At 50.0% G+C, this 25,101-nt stretch overlaps 4 protein-coding genes and 4 non-coding genes across 16 annotated transcripts; 6 read left to right on the top strand and 2 right to left on the bottom strand.

The window, feature by feature from the left end:
• Nucleotides 1-3,294: 3,294 nt before the first annotated feature.
• On the top strand, nucleotides 3,295-5,982 carry RPS8 (ribosomal protein S8). Its single transcript, XM_016123515.1, has 6 exons — nucleotides 3,295-3,420; nucleotides 3,814-3,920; nucleotides 4,388-4,487; nucleotides 4,830-5,005; nucleotides 5,242-5,371; nucleotides 5,824-5,982. The coding sequence occupies exons 1-6, from the start codon at nucleotides 3,417-3,419 to the stop codon at nucleotides 5,931-5,933; spliced, it is 627 nt and encodes a 208-aa protein (XP_015979001.1). The 5' UTR covers nucleotides 3,295-3,416; the 3' UTR covers nucleotides 5,934-5,982.
• LOC118606467 lies at nucleotides 3,648-3,726 on the top strand. The gene has a single exon (XR_004952424.1). It is a non-coding gene; the product is annotated as a small nucleolar RNA SNORD55/SNORD39 (small nucleolar RNA).
• LOC118606478 lies at nucleotides 4,209-4,309 on the top strand. The gene has a single exon (XR_004952440.1). It is a non-coding gene; the product is annotated as a small nucleolar RNA SNORD46 (small nucleolar RNA).
• LOC118606477 lies at nucleotides 5,068-5,138 on the top strand. The gene has a single exon (XR_004952439.1). It is a non-coding gene; the product is annotated as a small nucleolar RNA SNORD38 (small nucleolar RNA).
• Nucleotides 5,640-5,708, top strand: LOC118606476. Its single transcript, XR_004952438.1, has one exon. It is a non-coding gene; the product is annotated as a small nucleolar RNA SNORD38 (small nucleolar RNA).
• Nucleotides 5,983-8,749: 2,767 nt separating the features above from the next.
• Nucleotides 8,750-11,886, bottom strand: BEST4 (bestrophin 4). Its single transcript, XM_016123479.2, is given in 11 exon segments — nucleotides 8,750-8,982; nucleotides 8,985-9,013; nucleotides 9,159-9,301; nucleotides 9,413-9,540; nucleotides 9,543-9,609; nucleotides 9,929-10,006; nucleotides 10,481-10,632; nucleotides 10,737-10,784; nucleotides 10,787-10,969; nucleotides 11,550-11,644; nucleotides 11,735-11,886. Coding segments are annotated over 11 exon segments (1,308 nt in total).
• A 6,361-nt stretch (nucleotides 11,887-18,247) lies between these two features.
• Nucleotides 18,248-23,313, top strand: PLK3 (polo like kinase 3). Its single transcript, XM_016123507.2, has 15 exons — nucleotides 18,248-18,699; nucleotides 18,853-18,960; nucleotides 19,045-19,161; nucleotides 19,299-19,428; nucleotides 19,518-19,605; nucleotides 20,400-20,495; nucleotides 20,584-20,782; nucleotides 20,899-21,025; nucleotides 21,227-21,318; nucleotides 21,560-21,653; nucleotides 21,787-21,870; nucleotides 21,964-22,126; nucleotides 22,277-22,406; nucleotides 22,570-22,683; nucleotides 22,789-23,313. Exons 1-15 carry the CDS (start codon nucleotides 18,490-18,492, stop codon nucleotides 22,978-22,980), a joined length of 1,944 nt encoding a protein of 647 aa, XP_015978993.2. The 5' UTR covers nucleotides 18,248-18,489; the 3' UTR covers nucleotides 22,981-23,313.
• On the bottom strand, nucleotides 23,222-25,057 carry DYNLT4 (dynein light chain Tctex-type 4). 9 transcript variants are annotated; one of them, XM_036233117.1, is made up of 3 exons: nucleotides 24,546-25,057; nucleotides 24,085-24,140; nucleotides 23,222-23,993 (listed from the first exon to the last, which is right to left on the bottom strand). In XM_036233117.1, the coding sequence occupies exons 1-3, from the start codon at nucleotides 24,822-24,824 to the stop codon at nucleotides 23,327-23,329; spliced, it is 1,002 nt and encodes a 333-aa protein (XP_036089010.1). In that variant the 5' UTR covers nucleotides 24,825-25,057; the 3' UTR covers nucleotides 23,222-23,326. The 9 variants fall into 9 exon arrangements, with proteins under 9 accessions (XP_036089010.1, XP_036089032.1, XP_036089049.1 ...); XM_036233139.1 differs by having other exon boundaries at nucleotides 23,222-23,997; nucleotides 24,085-24,156; nucleotides 24,735-24,753; XM_036233156.1 differs by having other exon boundaries at nucleotides 24,085-24,156; nucleotides 24,611-24,727.
• Nucleotides 25,058-25,101: the final 44 nt, after the last annotated feature.

A 25,101-nucleotide genomic window follows, 5' to 3' on the forward strand; every position in this document is an offset into this window, starting at 1 on the left:
TGTTAAAAGGAAAAGAATAACACTTTTGATAGGTATAATTCAAGAGATTCCTTTTTAAGGTGACTCTTGAAAATAGGGACAAAGGTATAATATGATTAATGTTAATGGTCTCAAAGCAATTGAAGTAGTGGCCATGCTAGGGTATTGGAGGGGAGCGGGAGAGAGGATCTCTCTAGGATGATATGGAATTACATAGTCCCTATGACCTCTGCTAAAGCAAGAGTAGAGACTTGGAGTGCATGGTGTGGGACATAAAGAACTGTCTTAGTCTGATTTCAAGAGTTCCAGGAATCTCTCTTGAATATTGCCCAACAGATTCAGATGTTTTTATAATTAGTCTACTACTCAGGTACATGCAACGCACCCAAAAATGCTCATATGATACAGACTGGCTGATGGGGTGGACCGCTCTTCTATAGGTAGGTAGAAGAGTGAGACCATGGTGAGCGGGGGTGGGAAATACCAGTCCCATTCTTTTCCAAGCTTCAGACTCATCTTTCCAGTTACTTGCAGTACAAAGAATAGCCACCTGTATGTCCTACAGGCAATTCGAACTCATCCTAAATTGGACTTTCTAGAAACCTGCCTCTCCTGTGTTTTTTATTAATTCGTATCACTCCACCATTCATGTAGTTTCCCAAGGAAAAAACCTCATGTCACTCTTCTCTCATCCCGATAATCCAGCCTATTACAAAAGTCTGTTACCTAACAAATGCCCCCTGAATCCACCTTCTCCGTTTTATGCCTTTTATGCCTTTTCCCTTCTTGTGCCAAGGGGCTGGGGATGGAGAAATGAATGAGATACCTGCAATGTATTCTTAAGATCTTATAGTCTAAGGGGGAAACTAGTTGAATACAATATGGTAAGTAGAACAATTTGCTCAAATATTTGAGCAGGCTGTTCAAATATTTAGAGTGCTTAGTATATGCCAGGCATTAGTCTGGGTGTTAAAAATAATAGTGAACAACACTGTCATGTTTATTATATTTTAGTGGAGAGAACATAATGAGCATATAAAGGCAATGCTAGTTAGTATTAAATGAGTTGAGAAGATAAGTACTGGTATTTTAGAAAGCAAGCTGAGAAAAAGCCTCCCAGTGTGTGTATGGGGAGGGTTGAGATTTTGAGCGGACTTGAAGTGAGGGAGGGAGCCATGTTAAGACTAAGGGAAGAGTATTTTCTTTCAAGGCATGAAGGCCTGAGGCAGGAACAGCAAGGTCAGAGTGCCTGAAGTTGAGTTAGGGAGACAGAAAGTAGGTAAGCTGGTCTCCAGGCCACGGTAAGAAATTTACGTTTTATTCTGAATGTGCTGGGAAGCCAGTGTAAGGTTAAAGATACAGAAGAAGAGATGTTGAGAGAATCCCTTTCAAGGGATGGGATAGGACCTGGAGCCAAGTGTAAAAGGGCCTATCCATCAGGCAGTTTATTCTTTAAAAAACTGCCCTCTGCGTTCCTTGCCAGCCACCAGCCTAATTCTCTTTAAAATTGTACTTCTCAAAAGAATTACCTACATAGATTGTATCTTTTTTTAACTTTCCCTTCTGTTTCAAGTTTTTGAGAAAACTAATCAAGTTTTTGTCCACTCCACTGCATAGAAACTGCTCTTGCCAATGCCACTCAATAACCCAATAATCACTTTTTAGTCCTTTTAACATCACACAGCTTGAGACTGTGACATCACCCTCACTTGTGCCGGCTTTCCTCCTGTCACTCTAATTGTTCCTTTTGCCTCCTTTGCCAGCTTCTGTTCTCGACCTGGCCTTAAATGTTGTCATTCCTCAAGCCTTGGACCTGGACCCTCTTCTTGTATTTCTTTATGTCAAAGGTTGGCACACTACTGTGCACTGACAGGACCCATGAGTTAAGAATGGATTTCGTTTGCAACGAAAAAATTTTTACAAAATTCAAAAGTGTATTTAATGACAAGTGAATCCCAGTGTCCATAAAGTTTTATTGGAACACGGCCCCCTCCATTTGTTTATTATTATCTATGGCAGCTCTCACACTACAATACTCAAGCTCAGTAGTTGTGACACAGACCCTAGAGCTCACAAAGCCTAAGGTATTTATTTATCTTTTAAAGGAAGAGTTTGCCTTATGTTCCCTTCCTACATTCCATTCATTCTGGAGGCTTTAATTGCCATGAATATACCAACAATTCCCAAAGTAACATCTTCTGTCCAGATCTTCTATGAGGACTACCAGATGTGAATATTTCTGTTGTATGTGGGGCAGGACTTTCCTCTTTTACTCATTTTTAGTTCTTATGGCTGGACTAGTAATAAAATCATAAAATTGACATGACTAGATTAACAGAAGAAAAAATAATTTAATATGTGCACATGTGAAATCACAACATGATGTTCAAATAAAATGAGGCTCCAAAAATATTATGAAACCAGGAATTTTTATATTTTTTATACAAAGAAACAATAAACTTGTGAGAACGTGACAGAACTAAGAAAGTTAGTGCTGTTGAAAAAGGTATCTAAGCAAGATTTAGGCTCAAACAGTAAATTCATAAAGCTTTGTTTATATGGACTGTTTGGCTCTGAGCTGTTTAACTCAGGCGATAAGGGACGTCTTCCAGGTGCAGGGGGACACCTTTCACATGGGACATTTATTTCCTGCATTCAATGAGATGAAAGCAAGTCAAAATGCCTTTCTGGCACCAGCTGCTTGTCAAGCAACTTTAATTCAAAGTAATTAATATACCATTGTAGGATATTTTGGGGCGGCCTGTCCTGGGCCCTGACAGTCATTCTCACTTACATGTATCACTAAGACCTCAAACTGAACATGTCCAGAACAGCTCCTAACTTAGCCTTCCCCACCTCAGTTAACTGCACCAACATTCATCCACTTGATCACGTGAGTTATTGGGAATCCTTGACACATCTCCCTCTCCCTAAAACCCCACCTCCAATCTATCGCCAAACCCTTGAAAACAAAACCCAAATCCATCACTCCTTTCCATTTCTACTGCCTTCCACCCTTTCCTCTGCACCTACATCTCTTAACCTGGACCATTGCAAACGCTTCTAAAAATTCTTATTAAAAGGTGAACAAAGCCAGGCTACTCCCCTTCGGTTGTGCCCAGGAGTCCTCAACCTCCACCAAAGCAGTGTACAGCTGTTGAGGCTGCGAGACTCCCTCCTCCAAGTCTTTCCCTAGGGTTTCAGAAGCTAAAAACCTCTCCCAAGCCCGGAGGCAACCGGCGTTTTCAATGTAACGCAATTAACTTCAGGCCTTTTCTACGGCGCAGTCGCAAAAACGTAGGAACTACAGCCTCTTTCTACGGCACAGTCGCAAAAACGCTGTAACTCCAGCCACTTTCTACGTTAAAGGGCGGGACTACGTTTTACAAACCAGACCGTGACTCTTTGCGTTTTCTCTTTCCAGCCGGCGCCAAGCCATGGGTGAGTGTCGGTCTGCGTTGGGGGCAGGGTAGAGAAGCGAACTTAATCCGGCGCCATCCTGCCTCACAGCCAGTTTAGGAGAATGGGCGCCCCGACCCCCAGCAACAAGCAGCCATAAGGAGGGTGATGCTCGGGTTTGGGCCGCCAGGCCCGTGGAAGGGCCAGCGCCGGGGCTTCAAAGCGGCATCAACATGGCTGCCGCGGGAATGGGTGCAGGTTGGGCCGCACGTGTATGATGACACCTTAGTACTGCTGTAAACCCCGAGTGCTCAGTGGTGAAGCCAACCTTGGAGAGCTGAACGTGCGGCCCGCAGGGCGAGAGAATCTGGATCTAGCGAGGGCCGGCTTCGCGTCCCAGAGAGTCAAGGTTCCGTTCCTCGCTCCCATTTACAGGCATCTCTCGGGACAACTGGCACAAGCGCCGCAAGACTGGGGGCAAGAGAAAGCCCTATCACAAGAAGCGAAAATATGAGCTGGGACGCCCTGCTGCCAACACTAAGGTGTGTGCGGGGGGCTCACCACCCGGGAAGTCGCCTGCCGCTCATGTTCTCCGTGGACCAGTCTCCACGTGTGGCTATTGAATCTTGGTAGATCTCCGAAATCTGTTTTAGGGACCGGGAGCCTTTTTTTTTTTTTTTTTACCTGTTGGGTAAATACTAGAGAGATTGCACGGAGACGTGTGTTAGCATTGGAAGGTAACTGGGGGGAGCATGCTCCACACATGATAGAAGTCTGGTATTGCATGGACGCTGATTTTCAACGTTTGGAATCGGGTTTTTCTTGGAGGTAACAAGTGATGAAAAAGTATCCTTAGGGGTGGTGTGGCCGTCTTGGTCACTTGTGTGCCACTTGCCAATGTTAGGCCTTGTCATAGTTACACTGACTGTTTCCTCCATCCACTTCAGGTTCGTTCTTCTCTTGTCTGGCTCTCCTTGATAACCTAGTTCCTGTCTCCATGTTTTTCTAGATTGGCCCCCGCCGCATACACACTGTCCGGGTCCGGGGAGGCAACAAGAAGTACCGCGCCTTGAGGCTGGATGTGGGGAACTTCTCCTGGGGCTCCGAGTGTGAGTGAGGCGGGAACTCAGCAGAGTCAGCACCTAAACCTTTTAAGCTTCATTAAGTGCATTTAGCAGGAAGTTCATGGTCTCCACCCAGATACTGAAGTTTCTCCTGGAAAGACTGAGGTTGTAACCAGAGAGTTCTCTCCAGCCTATCCTCTACCTTAACTCACGTAGTCTCTGCGAGTGGGGCTGAATCTAGAGACTGAATGTATGTGTGGTTGTCAGCTGCCTGGAAAGATGAGCCTTCCCTTGCTGCTTCTTAGACCCTGTTAGGGTGGGGATGGGAGGGCAAGGACAGTTGGCCTCTGATTTACATGACTTGATTTTTAATTTCTCCTTGAGCAGGTTGTACGCGCAAAACAAGGATTATCGATGTTGTCTACAATGCATCCAACAATGAACTGGTCCGCACCAAGACCCTAGTAAAGAACTGCATCGTGCTCATTGACAGCACACCGTACCGACAGTGGTACGAATCCCACTATGCACTGCCCCTGGGCCGCAAGAAGGGGGCCAAGCTGGTGCGTGTTTGGGGAGTCAACTTCCCTGTAGGGGTGGGGGGAGGCCAGTCTAATTCCAGCCACCTTGTGATGAAAGTACTGTCCAGTTCTGCTACTGAAGGGGGAGAGATGAAAGCCTTTAGTACTGAGGAAGGTGGCAGGAATTGGGATGTGCAGGGTTGAAGACTGATGACATTCTTTCCCTGAGCTGGGGTTTGGGGACCCCCAGCTAATCTATCTGTATCTCCTTTATTCAGACTCCTGAGGAGGAAGAGATTTTAAACAAAAAACGATCAAAGAAAATTCAGAAGAAATATGATGAAAGGAAAAAGAATGCCAAAATCAGCAGTCTTCTAGAGGAGCAATTTCAGCAGGGCAAGCTTCTCGGTAAGATATTTATTGCATGCAGGATGTGGTGGGGTTGTCATGGTGTGCCCTGTGCATTGCTTGCCTCTATTGCAACTGCCAGCCATGAGGGTTCATTAGGACACTTGAGTGATGATAATAGCATACAAGTCAACATTTGGTCAACCCATTAGTGTGAAGCTAAAATGGAAAATAGTGGACAGGAGTCCATAGGCCTGAGTTTCACCTCTTCCTCTCAGAGTTTCAAGGGTATCATTTCGAGAAGTCCATGGCCAGGCTAAGGGGGCTGTCTCACTGATGAAAACTTTGTCCAGTTCTGCTACTGACTTCAAGTGACGATAAAGTATATCTGAGGAGACCTTGGGTTTTATGCCTGCCCCCAGGGTACTAGAACCATCATGGACTTTTAAGGGAACATTGGTTTGGGTAGGGTCACAGTATTATTTTGCTAAAGACCTCATACTTTGTTGCAGCATGCATCGCTTCAAGACCAGGCCAGTGTGGCCGAGCAGATGGCTATGTGCTAGAGGGCAAGGAGCTGGAGTTCTATCTGAGGAAAATCAAGGCCCGGAAAGGCAAATAAATTCTCCTCCTGTCTTAGCTCCTATAATAAAGGTGTTTATTGTGTTCTGTGTTTGCGTTTTCTGAATATTCGATCACAGGGGCTTCCAACAATATTTGGATGTTGACTTTTAGTTTTCAACCTGGGTTCATGGGTGGTCTAGAAATCTTGGAACTGTTCCAAATTTCTGTGCATTGTTGAAAGTAAGTTATATACATATTTACATGTCCTGTCTGATTTCGGATGTCTTAAAATTATTTCTCTTGAGACCTAATCCCTTTCCCTACTTCACTATTCAGAAGTATGTTAGATTACCAGTGAGTTCTGCATTGCTAAATCTAAGGGTCAGCTCTGTCTTCAACTTGGTAACATTGTCTTTCTCCAGCATTTAAATGCGGTTTATGGTTCATCTTTCTGACTTTAGTCCACACTTACCCTGACATGTGCTTGGATGTCTGCATGTTCAAAGCTGATCACATTCCTCAAGCTCCCTTTTCAAGTAGCTTCTCAACTATTTGCAACAAATACTCGTTTTCATGCAGCTGATTAAATCATCTTGACCCTTAATAGCATGTCTAAGTTGGTTCAACCATTAACACAACTTATATCATTCTGGTACTTTTCTGCATCCTACTTCCTTTTAGTGCTGCTTCTGTTGTCCCCAGTGCAATCCCAGCAATCTGATCATTTTAAAAAGGTCAGATTTTTGACAGCTTTCCGTCAAAATCCTTACCAAATACTATGGAACTCAATATGATCTGGTCCTTTTTTTCTATGGTGACCACTATCCTGGCCTTGCTGAATTAGTGTTCACTTAGCTATTTTCCCTTTATTGGAAACACTTCAAATACCTACATGGTTTATTCCCTGCAGGTCTTAGTTCCGTCACCAGTGAGTTTTTCCCTGATCACAGTTTTAAGTTGCAGCCCCTCCACACTGTCCTTTGCTCAGTTTTTTTACCCTTTAACCTGGTATAAATCTTGTCTTTTTTTTGTCTTCTCAATATAACTCCAGGTGACCAGGGATATTTGTGTCCTGCTTTGTCTCCATTATCTGGAAAAGTGCATGGCAATATGCCAGGCACTGGAATATGTGTTAAATTGAGTTCTTAAAGATTTTATACAACTTAAAAGTTGATAGAAAGTGCAGGTACATATTTTAAGAGCCAAAGAAGTACAAAATAAATTGGTTCATCAAATTAGCTAAATTGCAGACTTACGTGAATAGCCAACTGAGAACTAGGATATGAACCACCTTTTTGAGTACAAGAACTTAAGGGTTAAAAATCTAATCTAAAACTTTACCATTGGCTCTGGGGAGAACTTGGCCCTACCTTCCCACCCAGTGTTCTTCTTAGTATCTAAATGTGTACTCAGGCCTCTGTCAGGCATAGCAAAGCAACACTCAGCACTTTGCTTTTTACTTTCTAATTGAAACTGCAAGGCCTTGATCTTTATTCCTCCTCCTTCACTCCTACCTCTAATCTGTCAGAACCAATAGGTTCTTCGTAGAGGAATCCTTCCACTTTCCCTCTCCACTGCCTCCACAGATGACAAGCCCAGCAAAAAACCTCAAATACCTCAGTGAATAGCTACTGTGGGATGCTATTGTCTCCACATTATAGATTTGGCCACTGTGAGGCTTAGAAATGTTCAATAACCCAGCAGGAAAGTATCAAAACCATTTTAATCTAGTCAGTTGACAATGCCAGAGGCTGCACTCTCAATCTCTACCTACACACTCCTGCCTCCCCTTTGAGTTCTGGCATTTGTCATCCTTTAGCCTTAAAGGTCAGTTTTGACATTCACTAGTTCTTTTAGTGGCTAAGCTTATTAGAAGGCAGGAAACTTAGAGGAGCTCAGTTTAGCAACGACTCCAATCTAGTGCTGGGGCTGTTTCCCATAAGGCCTTTAGCATCAACTGAGTGCTCCCAGTATTGCAGTCCCACCATAGAGATGGACTGCAGCTTTCACCCCCCCTTAAATGATCTGTTCTCACCCTGTTTGGTTGGTGGGAACAGAAAAAGGCTTGGCACTCTAAAATCCAAATGCTCAGAAAGTCTAGGCTGGGTGGTGTATGACTGCCTTCATATCTGAGTTTAATCACCCTCCAAGGCAGATTCTGAAACCCTTATCTTTATCCCATCATACAGCATACCAATTCAGTTTTAAACAATTGTAATTGCATAGTAATAAATACATTCTCATGGTAAACAAAATTAAACATTACAGGTAAAACAAAAGTCCCCCAGCACACACACTTTGACTCCAGAGTAAGGTTATTCGGCTAAAGTATATCCTAAACATTTTATGTATAACTCAAATTGTGACCCTGGGACCAGCAGCAGTAGCATCACCTGGGAACTTATTAGAAATGCAAATTCTTTAGCTTCATTCCAGATTTAATAAATCACAAACGTTTGGAGCGGTACCTGTAACTTTTTAATAAACCCTTCTATAATGCCGATGCTCTCTCAAATTTTGAGAACTGGTCTATTCCTTCCAATGCCAAGGAAATGAACAGTCCGCGTGGGCCCTAGTCCTCTATGCCTCGCCCCATTTATCTTGCTAGCTTCACCTCCCCCAGGCAATCCATCCTAACTTCTCCCGCCAAAGTGGACACATTCCCAGCCCTGGATCAGGCCTTTCCAACCATCTTCCTCTTTCAAGGTCTGTCCCTAAATGCCCAGGCTCAGGGCACACAAGAAGGGCTGTTCTAATAGTGCTCGAGGGCAGAATGGGGCACCACCCAGAAAGTGGGCAGTAATGGGCTAGAAGCGGGTGGGGGTCAGGCCTGGGGGGCGGCAGGCTGGGCGGCCTGGCCCCGGCTGCCTCTGCTCAGAGCTCCTGAGTCTGGTGCCCTGACCCCACCACCTCCTTCTCGATGCAGTCCGGGGCCTTGAGGTTACTGTCCTCCTCGGCCCGGAAGCGCAGCAAATGAGGGGTCCTGGGGGGTCCTCGTGCGCGGCTAAAGTTCCTGAAGCTCACGGCAGGAGAAAGCGCTCATGCGCCCAAGAAGCGACTAAGCAGCGGGGTCTGCGCGGCAGACACTGGCGGAGCCGACTCAGGAAACGCAGGCCCTGCTCGGGGTCGTCGCTCGCGCTGCGGGCGGGATGCCATCCCTGCCGTTGGACCCGCTCTCCAGAGATGGGGGCGGGAGGGACCGAGTTATGGGCACCCTAGAAGGTGGGCGGGGACCTGGGGCCCATGTGCTAGGTCAAGCCCTGCCTCCCTCAGCACGGACCACTGAAGGTTGAAAGTGGAGCCCAGGAACGAAGGTCGCAAAGACTCAGCCACCGTGGCTACAGTGTAGGGCGGCTGCGCCGAGCCTTCGTCCCAGTAGAGGTCCTCATCATCCTCACCAAAGGGGTTGATGATCTGTTCGGCCACCTGGAGGTTGTAATACAGTATATTCTGCCCATTCTCTGTCCCTAAATTTGGAGTGAGTCCTGGGCCCATGTCTCTACAGAGCAGGCTGGTGTGACCACCTGAAATGCTCACCTAGAGCCAGCCTGCATAAAAGAAGAATTAGGGCAGAGTGGTGAGAGGCACATACATGTCCAGGTCCCCGAGGGCTGGTCCTGGCTCCTGGCCTGGCTCCAGAGGCTGCCAAGGTTTGGCAGCCCCTGGATTGGCTCCACAAACTGGCGACCAACCAGGGAGAAGGCAAAGAAGGAGTATACTGCTATGGTCACCACCTGGAGAAGGGGGAACCGGACCGAATGGGACAGGGAGAAATGCTGTCCTTGTCCCTAAGGGCCTGTGTGTGTGTGCGTGGGGGGGAGGGGTCTGACAAGTAATAAAAACATATAGCAAGGTGTGTCAGCACGAAAGGTGATGGGGTCATCTTAGCGGTGGTCTAGGGAGGCTTTGAGGATGAGCTTTTGGCTATTCATTGTCTCACTAGACTGAACTGCCCCAGGGCAGGTACCATCTCTAATTCTTCTCAGCATCTCACACGCAGTATAGAACGTACAGTAGGCTCTGGGACTAGGGAGGAGAAAGGCAGTTAGTTACCTGGGTGTAGACGAGAGGGATGCTGATCCAGTCATAGTGGAACAGCATGCTGCACTTGGCTTGGTACTTGTTCAGCTCCTGGTGGAACAGCAGGAAGAGGACGTCAGTGGAGTTGAGGAAGAATGGGGAGAGAACAGAGGAGCCCAGCGCAAACTAGGCCTGGGCCAGATCTGGAAGCTCATTCTGCTCTTAGAGTTTTTATCAGGCTGGGGTGCGGGTGCTGGGAAGCAGTTTAGCAAAATAATTGTAAGCACAGAACCCTGAGCCAGAGTGTCTGAGTATGAATCCCAGCTTCCTTAACTAGCTCCGTGACTTGGGCAAACTTCTTTTCTACCCTGTGCCTCAGTTTCCTCATCTGTGAAAGGGGACGATAATGATAGCACCTATCTTAAGGGTTGTTGTGAGAGTTAAATGAGTTAATATAAGTACAATGCTTCCAACCATGTGTGGTACATAGTGGGCACCATATAAGTGTTAAGTACTAAAATTATTATTCCAGTTCGCAAAGCTAGAAGAAGGAAGGCAAATGGAAGTGACCCTAAGTAGACTCACTTCCAGGAGTGAGCAGAGAGCAATATCATCATGGATTCGCCCATCTCTCCCGGCCTGAGCTGCCAGGTTGGTGAACCAGACACAGGGGACCCAGTACTGTTAAAGTCGGATTTCAGACTCAAGCGTTTTCCCTTCTTCCTGGGACATGAAACCTGCAGGGATAAAGTGGGTGGGGCACAGATTCTTCCTCTGCCTTTAGGATGCCCTGGAGCTCCTCCTGGCTGTCAGGCCTCCCCTCCCTGAAGGCCCAAGGCACCTGCATATACCACGTGCTCCATGGTGGGGAATCGCTTGAGCACACGTGGCTGACTGAGCACAGCACTAGCACTGACACCAGGTCGGCATAATGGATGAGGGTCTGGTGCAGCAGGCAGCCACGCTGGTCCACGCCGTGCACACTGGCCAAGATGACACACATCAGCTAGTCTGGCAGCGGGATGCTTGTGTACTGGTCCCACCTGCAGTTCACCACCAAGGTCACATAGAAACCTGGTCACCGCCATGGGTAGGAGGAATGGGAAGGGAAGATGGAAGGCCTGGGAGTCAGCGTGCCCTTCCCTGCAGCCAGACCACCTGGTCCAGGCCAGGTTGAACCAAGGCAGAGGGAAGGACATATGTGGCTCCAGCACCCTGCCTTGATGTCGGGAAGACAGCCTGTTCTTCTGGTGCCCCCTTGATGTGCTAGACCAAGCTGGGAGGAAGGAGTACAATCCTAAGGCAGAGAAGGGGTGGTTCAAAGCCAGGTAATGGTTAACTCTGAGCTACGCTTCCTATGAGGGTGGGGATGAGGTGTCACCTGTCTCTAGCTCCCCTCCAGTCCCCAGAAGGTGGTGAGGCCAGCAGGTTGCTAGAGCATTGTTTGAAAGGAGGGTCCAGTAAATGGTAGGCAGGGCCTAGCCTTCTGGAAATCCTGGACCTGACATGCAGCCCCCATACCTTCTGAGCCTTCTCTGGTTGATCTGAAGGCTGTGCCACTGGGGTAATTCTGACTCTCAGAGATATCACCCCAACTCAAAGGTCAGGAAAGATGGGTAAGGTGGTTACCAGGAGGAACTAGAGAGAGCCTTACCCAGGACAAAGGACAAGGGGATGAGGTCCACAGAGCAGTTGCAGTATCGGGCCGCCTGAGCATAAACATATATCTGCTCCTGGGTGAGCAGCAGCCTGGGGAAGTTCATGTGTAGGCCTGGGTTAAAGGGAGGTGGGCAGCCTAGTCCCCCACAGACCCCCCCCCCTGAGATCTCACCCTCGCACCGGTAGGTGATGCTGAGCAGAGCATACAAGATGATGAAAAGTAGGAACTCCTTGTAGAGGAACTTGTAGATTCTTCCCCTCCAACGGAGAAGTAGCCCCGAAAAGCCTCCAAAGCGGGCCACCGCCACTTTGAGGGTATACAAAATCATCATGGCACTGGGAACCTATGGTAGGAGGTCACAGAGCTGCCCCCAGAGCTATTTCTCTCCCCCAGAAAGCTTCCTCCTTAGCTTGGCTTCTCATCACTAAGCTTAGTTCCCCAGGCGAACTCCTTTGAACTCCCCAGCCTTCATCTTGTGTCAGCAGACAAGGAGAGAGGAAGCTGCAGAGCGGACAAAACACTCCTGTGTCCCCCAGGACTCAGTAGAGCAGGGGTCAAGCCAAGATGGGGCAGGTCAAGAGGGAACTGAGATCTAGGTCCTCTCGTGCATGAAGTTTTCTCAAGCTCCTTTTAGCCCCATGCAAAGCTAGGAATAACCAGATGCTGAATTGCTGAGGACAGAAGATTCGATTCTAGCTCAGACCAACCATTATCCCTTGGGGGCTTGCTCTTGAAGCTGATACCTGGTTCCCTGAGGCTCAGAGCACTCTTAATCCATCCCACACCTGCCTACCTGTTCTGGGATGCAGACTGCTTTGAGGAAGGAGAACTGGGCTAGCTTTCAACCCCCACACACTTAAGTACCTTCTGGGCCCATAAAGTTGGCTGGACTGATGTTATCATTGATGGATTAGGCTGTCACCCAGCTTCCCCTGGTCCTGGGAACTGGATATGCCTCCCTACCACTGTAGGGCTGGGCTGGCCTTTGAATGGCTGAAGTGCCATTTGCACTGACCCCACAGCTCACACAGATGACACCATGTCCTTGAAGTCAGGATGACAGGGATTACTGTCCCACGCTCCAGGTGAGAAGACAGATGCATGATAAATTGTTACAATCATAACAGCTGCTGGTCACAGAGCGATGACTAAGTGATAGGCACTGTGTCAAAGGTACTACTACATCATATTCTTGTGAAATCCTCATCACAACCCCATGAGGTAGGAATCATCCCCATTTCACAGATGAGGCTCCAAGAAGTAAATGACTTACTTGCTCAAGGTCATACGGTTAGGACATGTTGGAGAGAGGATTCAGAGCTGGAGTTGATGGACTTCAAAGGCTGAAATTTGCCCATCTGGGCCTAAGCAAGGGCTCACACTGTGTGACCAGTGTTCTATCACCAGGCACACTCTTAGTCCAGGCTCTGGGAGGACTGGCCCAGCCCTTTCCCACCTATTCCACAGGGCTGACGAGGCCACAGATCTGGGACTCAGGCCTAGGGATGTAGAGCCCCTCAGCCCTGGGTCCAGCATCTTGACTCCTAGGGGTTCCCAGGATCTTGAGTGGCCATTTCCACTTCTGGGCCTCAATTTCTTCATCTGTCAAATGGAGGAAATAATACCTGAGGCGCCAGCTCAGTTGTCCACCCAGTGCCAAGGTCATCTACAAAAACCCGGTAGTGGTGGTCTTGCTTCTGAGCTTGTCTTGAGGAGCTTGTTCCCCCACACTGTGAGCTGTTTCCTACCCATAAGTGTTTCCTAAAGAGGGGAAGCATGAAAGGGTGGTTAGGAGCACAAGACTGAGAGTCAGACAAACCTGGGTTTGAATTCTAGCTCTCTGTACCCTTGTACAAATTAACCTAATCTTTTTGAATCTGTTTCCTTCTTTGTAAAACAAGACCAATAACACCTTCCTCATAGGGCAATTGGAAGTATTCAAAGAAACAATGTCCAGAGCATGGAGCACTGAAGGCACTTAGCCTGGGTTGCTGTTACTGTAATAAGCCAAATCTATTCCCTTTGGTTTCCATCTATTTGTCCACTGTTGCATCCCAGGACCAGACAATCCTTCAGAAATGAAGAGGCAGAGAGAACTTTCTCCCAATGCCTCACCAGCCTGCCCCCACGCCAAACAGTTCCAGGGCCTGGCTTTTAAGCTGAATACACAAGACCCTCTGAGTTGTTCCCACCTTTACCCATCCACCCCCCATCTAAGGCCCCTGGGTTTCCTCTCTGGCAACAGTTAATCATACTGGTCTATAATCTGCCTACAGAGAGATCTCCCCTCCTGCCTGTGATCTGATTCATCGGGGTAAAGTTCAGGAAGACTTGAACTCAGGCAGGCTTTCTTTTCTTCTTTCTTTTTGTCCCTTTTAACCTGAAAAACATCTGGGCCACCTCCCTCTTTTGCATAAACGATATCTTGGATGAGCAAGGCCCGGAAATGTACTCATGGCCTGATGAGTTAGTTATGTTCTCCTTCCAGGGCCCAGGTGAGATGTCAGTATTATAGAACAGGAGTGTGTGTGTGTGTGTGTGTGTGTGTGTGTGTGTGTGTGTGTGTGTGTGTCTCCATTCCAGGGTCTGGAGGACCAGGACTTGACCTGGGGTGGGCAAAATACCAGTTCTGGGGCCTCAGTCATCGTGGCTGTACAGCCCTTTACCCAACTCTGATCTGTGGCTCTCCTAGAGCATTCTGGGCTGCTTACCACTTAGTTTCTTGCACCTGGGAAGCCAGGCTCTGGGATGGGAGGAACTCAGGTCCTGAGGTCCTAGGGGCTTCTCTCTGACCACACTCTGGCAGGCTGGCAATTGAGGGCGATGCAGCTGCCTGCATTCAGTCCTCTGCTTCCACACCCATCTGTGGCCCTCACACTTCTGCCTGTTACCAACACTCTAGATCTCTGGGCTGTGAATTTCCCACAGAGTCACAGACAGAGTTATAGGACCTGAAGTCTCTGCCAGAGAAAGGGAGCAGTCCCCAGGCTCCGCCCAGCCCCTCCCTCCTAAGTAAGCTTATCTCCCTTCCTCAATGCTGACAGGTCTCTTTGGTTTATGGTCTAGAGGGAACCACTTCACCAGTAAATCACCTGCCGCCCTTCTTTATCATCCTCTAGCTCTTACCTCTCCTCTTGTCTGGCTCTCTCTCTTCTGATTTTAACCACCAATTCCCCTCTCCCCTCCTCATAGCTTATAGCTGGATATAAGAGTTGGTAGTTCACAGCACGGAGTCTGGAGCCAGTTTCTTCAGATTTTCAAATCCAGACTCTACCGTGAACTATTTTTGGGATCTTGGGGAAGCCATTGAATCTCTTCGTGCTTAATTTTCCCATGGGGAAATGGGAATGATGATACCTATCTCATAGAGTTGTTGTGAATAGTAAATTAATGTTTATAAAATGCTCAAAATAGTACACGGTAAGTATGAAACACTACTGTAGCTATTAGCATCTCTCTTCTCTCTGGTCTGGCATTAGCACTTCTACTTCTGCATCTACCAAGGACGCCTGAGATCTCCTTATTGCTTAATCCAATAGCCCCTCCTGAGTCCTAGCCTTACTTAGCATCTCATTTTGGACAGACTCCCATAACCTCTGTGACCTGACACTGTCAAGAAATTCTTGACTCAGCTACTGAAGGGACAAGGAGTGCGAGACATGTACTCAGTTAGGAGTAGCAGGCCTGACAGCATCCTGTGTGGGATGGAGATCCAGAAAGACAGCTCAGAGAAACCTCAGCTTGGGCAGAGGTTGTGAGAGTCTTGGGAGGTGGAAAGGGAAAAGGGCACTAGTAAGAGAGACATGGAGACCCAGAACAGTGTAGGAAGAGGACAGAAAAGTCAGGCGAAGGCAAATAGTGACGTCAGACATATTGGATTCAGATCTTGGCTCTGCTATATATGACCTGAGGCAAGTTTAACCCTTTGAGCCTCAGTTTCCTCATCTGTGAAATAGGAATAATAATCACATTTACATCATAAGGTTACTGTGTGCAGTCTATAAGATAAATGCTTAGCCCAGTGCCTTGTATGGGCAGATGCATAAGGTCCATTAATAGTAGCATGTGTTACACTGAGGGAGGAGGCAAAGCAGACTGCCAGTCCCTTCAATGACAACATCCTGGAGGATCTCCTCCTGATGTCCTGGTTTCCAGGGGAGGGCGCAAGACCCTTGTTAACCTCCCAAAGGGAGAAGACAGTGAAGGATAACAGAATATGCCCAAATGATAGAATACCCCCGAATATGCCACTTTGGTATATTGATTATTTTGAGCTATAGGAACTCGAAAAACAGCAAATGCAGGGAGAGATTTTCTTTGAACTTCCCTTATTCGCCTAAAGACAGATCCTCCCAAAGGAATTCATTGGTCATAAATTCCTTTCCTACAATTTCATCGCATTCACAGGAGAGAAGACTAAAAGTCTATATTATATTCAGAAAAACTTTGTCACAAGCTATCATATCTTCTATCCATTCTTCTAGGGCCCATTCATCTTTCCTAGAAATCATTTACTCTACTCTAAGAGTTTTACATTCCCTTTTCCTCTTTCTCTATTAAGATATTTAAGCCTGAATTCTAAGCCACATGAGAGGGTTATTCATTTTTCCCTGGGTATCTCTCATGTATACATAAGTTATATATGTTAATAAACTTGTTTTTCTTTTGTTAATCTGCCTTTTTTTTTTTTTTTTTTTTGGAAGAGCCTCATTGGAAAACCTAAGGTGGGTGGAGATAGTGTTTTGACTCCTCTGCAAAGTCCTAACTCCCAGGACCTTAGAATGTGACTGTATTTGGAGACAGAACCTTTAAAAGAGGTATGTAAGTTAAAATGAGACCTGTAGGTGGGTCCTAATCTGATCTGACTGGTGTCTTTATCTGAAGAAGAGATTAGGACACTGAGAAAAAGATCATGTGAAGTCAGAGGGAGAAGTCTGCCAACCCCAAACCAAGAGAGAGGCCTCAGAAGAAGTTAACCTTGTCAATACTTTGATCTTAGACTTCCAGCCTCCAGAACTGTGAGAAAATAAATTTCTTTTGTTTAAGCCATCTAGTCTGCAGTAGTTTGATGTGGCAACTCTAGCAAACTAATGCAAATACATTTTGCTTTATTTTCCAAAACAAAATTGCAATATCGAATATGCAAATGTCAAATTTGCAATATTAAAATTTCAAAGTATACATGCCTCAGCCCCATGTTCCCTGTGGATTTGTCATTTCTGATCCCACCACTACCATCTCCCTCCTCGAAAGTTGTTGACCTATAGGATGAAGACCAAACTCCTGAGTATGGCACCGAAGGCCTTCCTCCCCATCCTCATCTCTCACTCCCCCTCACTCATCTGAGCCACTAGTATATCTTCCCATCTCAGACTGTTTTGGTTCTCCCTTTAGGGGCTGTGAAGGGCAAGGTTAGAGAAGTAGGCCCTTGTGGGCCTGATGAGGGGTGGGGTGGGATGGCCATTTGGAAAGAAGATGAAATGGAAAAGAGACCAAAGTCAGGGAGCCCCGCAAGGTGTTATAGCAATAATTCCAACCAGGGAGAGTGTGACCCAGATTAGGGAAGGGAAGATGGAGCTAAGTGGATAGATTTCAGAGATATTTGGGAGATAAAACTGACAGAAATTGGGTGCTCTACAAATATTTGTTGACTTTCCTGACTACTCTTTCTAAAGCAGGCTCTTTAGTTACTCTTGTGTTTACTTCCTTCATAGCACTTTTCACAGTCTGCAATTACCTCGTTTATATATTTGCCTATTATATGTTTCCATTAAGTAGATTGTAAACTAAAGCAGTCCTATTCAGACAGTGCTGGGCACTTACCAGGTGCTCTCAATAAATCTTTGAAAACTGAATGGCTTCATAAATGATTGGATTATATAGAGTGAGGGGAGAGAGGTCAGAACCGGGCAGGAGACCTGTCGATCCTAAGTCAAACACTCTGGAGTGGTTAAGACCCTGCCTCTGTCTCTGGGCTTGGGAAGAGTGGGCATGGATCAGGGTTCTAGAGGTCCAGATGGCCCCCCATCGCTGGATTTAAGAAAATCCAATTCCCATCCTTCATTTTCTGGCCTGGCTGCTGATTCAGGACAGTGGGTGTTATCAGGGAAAGAGAACAGGAAGACCCAGCCGAAACCCCAAATCTGCACCCCCGAGTGTGGAAGTGGGTAGCAAAATTTGGCCTGCCACAGGGTAAAAGCCTTGATGCCAGGTTCTGTTTGACCCCAAAAGTCAGCATGGCAGCGCCAGGGGGCTCCTTTCTTGCCCCGCGCCCAGCAAGCCAGGCTCGGTTTGGGAGTATGTAATTTCTCCCAGACCCGAAATGGGGCAGCACTGAGTTAGGCCTTCTAGCCCAGGACGTGGGACTAGCGCGCGGTCACTCGCACTTAAAGGGGAGTGTTGGGGACGCGCCCAGGTGAAAGCGAGCGCCGCCCCTGCCTCTCCCCTCCCTGCTGGAACTCTGGTCCTCTTGGTTGCTGGGGAGACTCTTCAGATGCCCAGCACCCACTGAGACTTCAGCATAAACCCCGAAGGAGAGGGAAAGAAATGGGCCCCCAGTCGCCAGGGAGGGTTGGGGTAGGGACGAAGAAACGGCTGGCCCCTACATCCGGCTGGAATCCGTACGGTGCCTAGTAGCACCGCGGCGCCTTTAAGACCTGAGCAGGAGGCTGGACCTCGAGGTGCATTGGCTGGGAGGAGTAGCTTCTCGATGATGTAAGGCTGTGGGAGGGGCGTGGTTTCTCGGTGACCGGCCTCCAGGAAGGGGGCGGGCTCTTAATGACGTGACGCCGGGGAGGGGACAGGCGTTCATTGATAAAATCGCCGGGCTCCCTCTGGCGCGAGCGCCGCGTAGCAAATCCAGGCAGCGCCACGCGCGGCCGGGGCCGGGCGGAACCGAGAACTAACCCAGCCAGTGCTGCGACGCACCGTCCGCATGGAGCCCGCCGCCGGCATCCTGTCCCCGCGCCCCTTCCCGCGTGCGGCCGCTCCACCCGCGCCACCCGCGGGGCCCGGACCGCCTCTGCGTTCCGTGCCGGGACTTGAGGGGGAGTCGCTGGCCGGGCCGCCGGCGCCAGACCCCGGGCGCCTTATCACGGACCCGTGCAGCGGCCGCACCTACTTCAAAGGCCGCCTGTTGGGCAAGGTGAGCTGGGATGGTGTTAGCGAGGGCCAAGGCCCTTGCCATCCTCTTACCCCGCGTGGGGCAGGGCAGGGGCCCTTGTCCTCGGACAGGGGACGTCTGCGGGCCAGATCCAGCTTCCCTTGGAGCACCTTACCTGATGTCCCCTCCTCATAGGGGGGCTTTGCCCGTTGCTACGAGGCTACTGACACAGAGACGGGCAACGCCTACGCGGTCAAAGTCATCTCTCAGAGCCGCATCACCAAGCCGCATCAGCGCGAGAAGGTGGGTGTGGGCCCAGGCCCAGCGGACGAAGAGTGGGGTAGGGACAGTGGCCCAAAAGATGACAACCCTGCTCTCCTATTGCAGATCTTAAACGAGATTGAGCTGCACCGCGGCCTGCAGCACCGCCATATCGTGCGTTTCTCGCACCACTTTGAGGATGCTGACAACATATACATTTTTCTGGAGCTCTGCAGCCGAAAGGTGAGGGATAGTGATGGGGAGGGGAATAAAGGGGGCCTTAAGACCGAAAACTGGAGTCCTGTCTCTTCCTCCTCGAGCACTGATGGAGGGAAGGTCAGGAATGGTAGACCAGAGGCTGAGGCAGTGGCTCTCTGCAGTCTCTGGCCCACATCTGGAAGGCCCGGCACACCCTGTTGGAGCCAGAGGTGCGTTACTATCTGCGGCAGATCCTTTCAGGACTCAAGTATTTGCACCAGCGAGGCATCTTGCACCGAGACCTCAAGCTGGGTGAGACTCTTGAGCCAGCAGGATAGGGGTGGGGGTTGGGAGGCAGAGAGAAAAGACTCTGACACACCTCTCTGCTCCCTCCTGTCTAGGAAATTTTTTTATCACTGAGAACATGGAACTGAAGATGGGGGATTTTGGACTGGCGACACGGTTGGAACCCCCAGAACAGAGGAAGAAGTGAGTGTTTACAGTGGGGGGTGGCCACAGGCTGTGCGTGACATAGATGACGTGAATGACAGACAATATGTATGTGGGAAGCACAATGACTGATGTGTGTGTGTGTGAGATAGGGAAAAGATGATGGGCCGTTTTTGTGTGGAAGTGGAGGTGGCAGCCTGGGTTACGAGAACTGGTGGAGAGGTGAAGGTTCCATGAGTATGTCAGTCCCTGAGACAGATGGGGGTATAAGGATTCTTGGAGGTAGGTGACTGATCTTATGTGTGGATGGGGGAATGTTACATAAACATAGTGCGTGTGAGACAGACTGAGAGTGTGGGAATGGCAGGACATGACACCCTGTATATGTGTAAGAAGACTTTACTGTGGCCATGACTAGGTATGAGTGACACAGAATGCATATGTGGCAGATGAGTATTTATGGGGGATGTGACAGCTGGTGTTGTGTGTGTGGCACAGACCATAGGAGGTGACAGCCTGTATGGGTGTCTGACAGACGGGAGGGGGAAAGGAGGAAGGTATCAGTGATGGACCCTCTGTTGACCCTGGAGGAGGGGGCTGAGTTGGAGGTCAGGGCCTCCCTGTGTCCTACAGAGCAGCTGAGCAGCTGGGCTGGGCGGGTGGGTGGGGACTCAGCTGCCATCCCCAGCATCTATTGTCCCAGGACAAGCAGGAGTTCTCTGGTGTTTGGTAACAGGCAGCTGCTTTGTCTGGACTCACAGTGGGGGCAGAGATGAGGGGACTAGCTTAGCTGGGCTGGGTCTGAACCTTCTCTCCTCTCTATCCCTTTTCAGAACCATCTGTGGCACCCCTAACTATGTGGCTCCAGAAGTGCTACAGAGACAAGGCCATGGCCCTGAGGCAGATGTGTGGTCTCTGGGCTGTGTCATGTGAGTCCTAGGGTCATCTGCACACAGATGGGTACATGGGTAGAACATACCTTCCACTTAACTCTCACTCCTTATCTCTGCCCAACAGGTACACACTGCTATGTGGGAGCCCCCCCTTTGAGACAGTCGACCTGAAGGAGACATACCGCTGTATCAAACAGGTTCACTACACGCTGCCTGCCAGCCTCTCACTGCCTGCCCGGCAGCTCCTGGCCACTATCCTTCGAGCGTCGCCCCAGGACCGCCCCTCAATTGACCAGATCCTGCGCCATGACTTCTTTACCAAGGTCTGTGGATCACCAGACACCTAAGTCCAGTTCATACATTCCTAGGGGATTGAATGAGGGCAGGTGACAGGACTCCCGGGGCCTCTCTTTTCTGCTCACATGGCTCCACTCCTCAGGGCTACACCCCCGACCGGCTCCCTGTCAGCAGCTGTGTGACAGTCCCAGACCTGATACCCCTAAACCCAGCTAGGATTCTGTTTGTCAAAGTTACCAAGAGCCTCTTTGGCAGGAAGAAGAACAAGAGTAAGTCTGGGTTATTAGTGGTTTAGAGGGTACAGAGCGGCAGGGGGGCTTGTTACACACATTGTGGGGGTGCGAATGTGAGTGCCTGTGAGCCCCTGGGGAGAGCGTGTGTTATAAAGGCACTTGGGTCTGTTTATCTGTATTATCTCTGTGGGAAGAGGGGCTGGACAGGATTCTGAGGGCTATATTATCCCCATCCAGGTAAGAACCATCCTGAGGAGCAGGACGAGGTCTCTTGTTTAGTGAGCGGCCTCACTCGGACATACATTGGCCATCAGGATGCCAAGCCTGAGGTGAGGTGCTCACATGGGCAGTGTTCCCCTGACTCACCTCCACCCTAGCAGCTGCAGGAAGCTCAGGATAAAAGAAGCTGGTGAAGCATCTAGCCTCGTGGTATCCTAATTGGCTGTGTCTCATTAGCCAGGCAGGGCTGACCTGGGGTGCCCTGGGTGTCAGGGCAGGGCTGGGCCATGGACTCTCAAGGATTTGGATCCAGGGCCCTAGCTCACTCCTTTGCCCTACCCAACCTCCCAGGCTCCAGCAGCTCCTGGTCCAGCCCCACTCAGCTTGGCAGAGACAGCACCTGAAGACAGCTCGCCTCGTGGGACGCTGGCGAGTAGTGGAGATGGTGAGCAGCCAGGAGTATGAGAGGTGCTAGAGGTTGCGGGGGCTGAGACCAGGGACCAGAGGGAAGTAGGCAGGGGGACATGGCCTGTGTCCTGGGAGACTAATGCCTAATCTGAGTACCTTGTTCCCTTCAGGGTTTGAAGAAGGTCTGACTGTGGCCACAGTGGTAGAGTCAGCCCTCTGTGCCCTGAGAAACTGCCTGGCCTTCATGCCCCCAGGTAAGTTTGGGGTCTGGTACATGTGACTGGTGGTAGGAATTCTTTGGCTGAGAGGCCACTAATAGGTCCTTACCCCTCCCTCTCCTATGACAGCGGAACAGAACCCAGCTCCCTTGGCACAGCCAGAGCCTCTGGTGTGGGTCAGCAAGTGGGTTGACTACTCAAACAAGTTTGGCTTTGGGTATCAGCTATCCAGCCGCCGTGTGGCTGTGCTCTTCAACAATGGCACACACATGGCCCTGTCAGCCAACAGAAAGTAAGTGTCATTACGGGGTGCCTTGTATCCAGACCACTATAACCAGTAGGGCCGCACCTTGGTGTGTGCTTCTGGGCTTGGGGGCCTGGAGTCTCTCAGGGAAGGGGAATTGGTGCTGGGTTCCCTCTGACCTCTGTCTCCTCCCTCCAGGACTGTGCAATACAATCCCACCAGCACAAAGCACTTCTCCTTCTCTGTGGGTGCTGTGCCTCGGGCCCTGCAGCCTCAGTTGGGTGTCTTGCGGTATTTTGCTTCCTACATGGAGCAGCGCCTCATGAAGGTGTGTGGACTGGGGTTGGGCACATTTAGGACTAATACCTCCTAGTCCCTTTCCAGTTGCCATTTGTGTGGAGGCCTCAAAGCTAAAGGCTGAATCTCTAAGGGAGATATCAGTGGGGAGGGTCCTGAATCATATCAGATAAGTGACCTATCCTTGCTCCCAGGGTGGAGATCTGCCAAGTGTGGAAGAAGTGGAGGTACCTGTTCCCCCACTCCTGCTGCAGTGGGTCAAAACTGATCAGGCCCTACTCATGCTGTTTAGTGATGGCACTGTCCAGGTAAGAGCTCCTCCTGGAATTGGGAAGGTCTGGGAGGCCTAGGGTGCTGGGAGGAAATTGGACCTGGGGCCTAGGCCTTAATCAGTGTCACCCTCCTGTGCACAGGTGAACTTCTATGGAGACCACACCAAGCTGATCCTCAGTGGCTGGGAGCCTCTCCTTGTGACTTTTGTGGCCCGCAATCGTAGTGCTTGTACTTACCTCGCTTCCCACCTTCGGCAGCTGGGCTGCTCCCCAGATCTACGGCAGCGGCTCTGCTATACTTTGCACCTGCTCCAGGACCGCTGCTCAGCCTAGGCCCCAGCCTGCAGAGCAGGCTATGACCCAAGCCCTCAGGCCTGATGCTGGTGCCTGTAAGGCTCTAGCCCTTGCCTCTGTGGCCCTCCCTGTCCCTTTGGTGCCTCACTTGGGGCTCTGGGCCTAATCCCCCAGGGAATCAGGGACCAGCTTTACTGGGGTTGGAGGTAGCCTGTCTTAGCTGCCTTCTATCCCTTCTCCAAGAAAAGCCTGAGCCTTAGCCCCCAGCTAGGGGGTGTTATTTATGGACCACTTTTATTTATTGACATTTATTTATTGGGATATGCGTCCCACGGAGGGCCTCCTCCTGGAATAATAAACCATTTTGCAGAACTTGGAGGCTTCTTCACTCGCAGTAGAGCCCATGGACCATGGCCACTGCGAAAAGTGAGGCGTTGGTGAAGGTGGCAGAGGCCAGGCCGTCACGCGCCTCGTCCCAAAGGGCACGGCTGACCACATGCACACCCTGGCCGGTGCGTGGCCCCAGCACAACGCTGCACACGAGCTTGTAGCGCGGCGGGCTGAGTTCACGCAGGCGCACATGCACCAGCTCACACAGCTCTCGCGCCAGGGGTCCTCCCTCCAAGCCCGAGTAGCAAACGTCCTGTAGCCCTGAGGCCAGTGCCTCCTCCAGGGCACGCTGTGTTCGTGAGGCCTCCCAGCGCTCCCCTGGTGATGGCTCTGTGCGATACGAGGGCGCCATCCTCCGGCTGGGCACCAAGGGCAACCCCAAGAAGCTAGCCCGCGAGCCTAAAGGGGGCACTGGGCCCAGGGATGCTCGCCGACCCCCAGGACTCACACCTGATCCAGCCAGCGAGTTGCGGCGGGAAAAGGATGAGGCTAAGCCCAGCACCGAGCCACGGCGGGAAGCTGGTCCCGGACCTGCTGGTCTGGCCTCATCAATGCTGGACAGCCGTCCTGGAGGCCGCAACGGTGATAGTTTCAGACCCGGGTCTTTGGCAGCCTCCTCTTCCTGGCTTCCAGTGGGCAGAGGCCTGGCAGCCATGGACCTGCTGGCTGGAAGACCCACACTTTAACAGAGTGTCCCTCACTGGCCATCTTAGTACACCACCCAGTTTCTTACTCGGTGATAAGGGTTTTTACCTGTGTTTTTGAGACAGACGAATCAAATAGTCCCGGGCAGTGCGGATTCCTCGGTGCTAAGAGGGTTAAAGGCTGTTCCAGACATGAGAAGAGATGCCCAGGCTATCATCTTGGGCTAGTCCTTGCCCCCTGAGCTCCACTTTCACCTGGGCACTGTGGAGGTTAGCTAAATGGGCTCCTTTTCTCCCTTCCACCTGACTGCCAGCAGGAGAAGGGAGAGATGTGTCTGCCCTTTGCCTCAGCCTACACAACTTTGCCTCAAACCCCTAAACCCCTAAGACAGATGGACCCAACTCCAACCCCACGGGCCCTTCCAGCCCTTTGGGTATTGAATCCTGTCATTTTTTACCCCTACCTGCTCCTAGAATGCTGGCACAAAAATCTCCCCATAACTGGCTGAGGCTGGGGGAAGCCGACTCGGGAAGTTCCTTCCACCCTCTGCTTTTGGCCTCTGGCCCTACCTCCAGAATCAGTTCTGAGATGGCTGCCCTCTTCTCCAGAAACTCCCGCAGGCACCCTGAGTCACCTGCAGACTTTGGCCTCTGAGCTCTCACAGTCCTTGCTTGGCTGGCCTGACTGGCAGGTGGGAGGGGAAGAACCCCTTTCCTGTGTTGTGGAGTTGCTATGGGTTTCTGGGTAAGCACTCCTACCTTCCTGGTTCCCTCTCTCCAGTCCTGGCTCAGGCTTAACCTGGGAGTGTTAACTGTGAGCACATGCTGAGTGCAGGGGCCCTGAGTCATCAGGGGGAGAGGCGACAAGGGGGGGGGGACTTAGAGACCAGGGGCATGGCTAAGAAAGCAAATTTAGAGAGGGACTCTGGTCATAAAGGTATCCCTACCCTAGGACTCTTAAGCCACTGTCCATTTCTCCCTTTGAGAAGAATGGCTCTTCACTCTTCAGGGAAATTCGCGGGAGGCCTGGGATAGGGCCAGACCTTGAGGTTATGGGGATGGCTGCTCAAGAATAAGGATCTGGGTCCACAGGAAGGAGCACTTCATGACTATCCTCTCCCCATCA

This window comes from Rousettus aegyptiacus, unplaced genomic scaffold (genome assembly GCF_014176215.1).
Source record: "Rousettus aegyptiacus isolate mRouAeg1 unplaced genomic scaffold, mRouAeg1.p scaffold_m13_p_1, whole genome shotgun sequence".
NCBI classification, from domain to species: domain Eukaryota; kingdom Metazoa; phylum Chordata; class Mammalia; order Chiroptera; family Pteropodidae; genus Rousettus; species Rousettus aegyptiacus.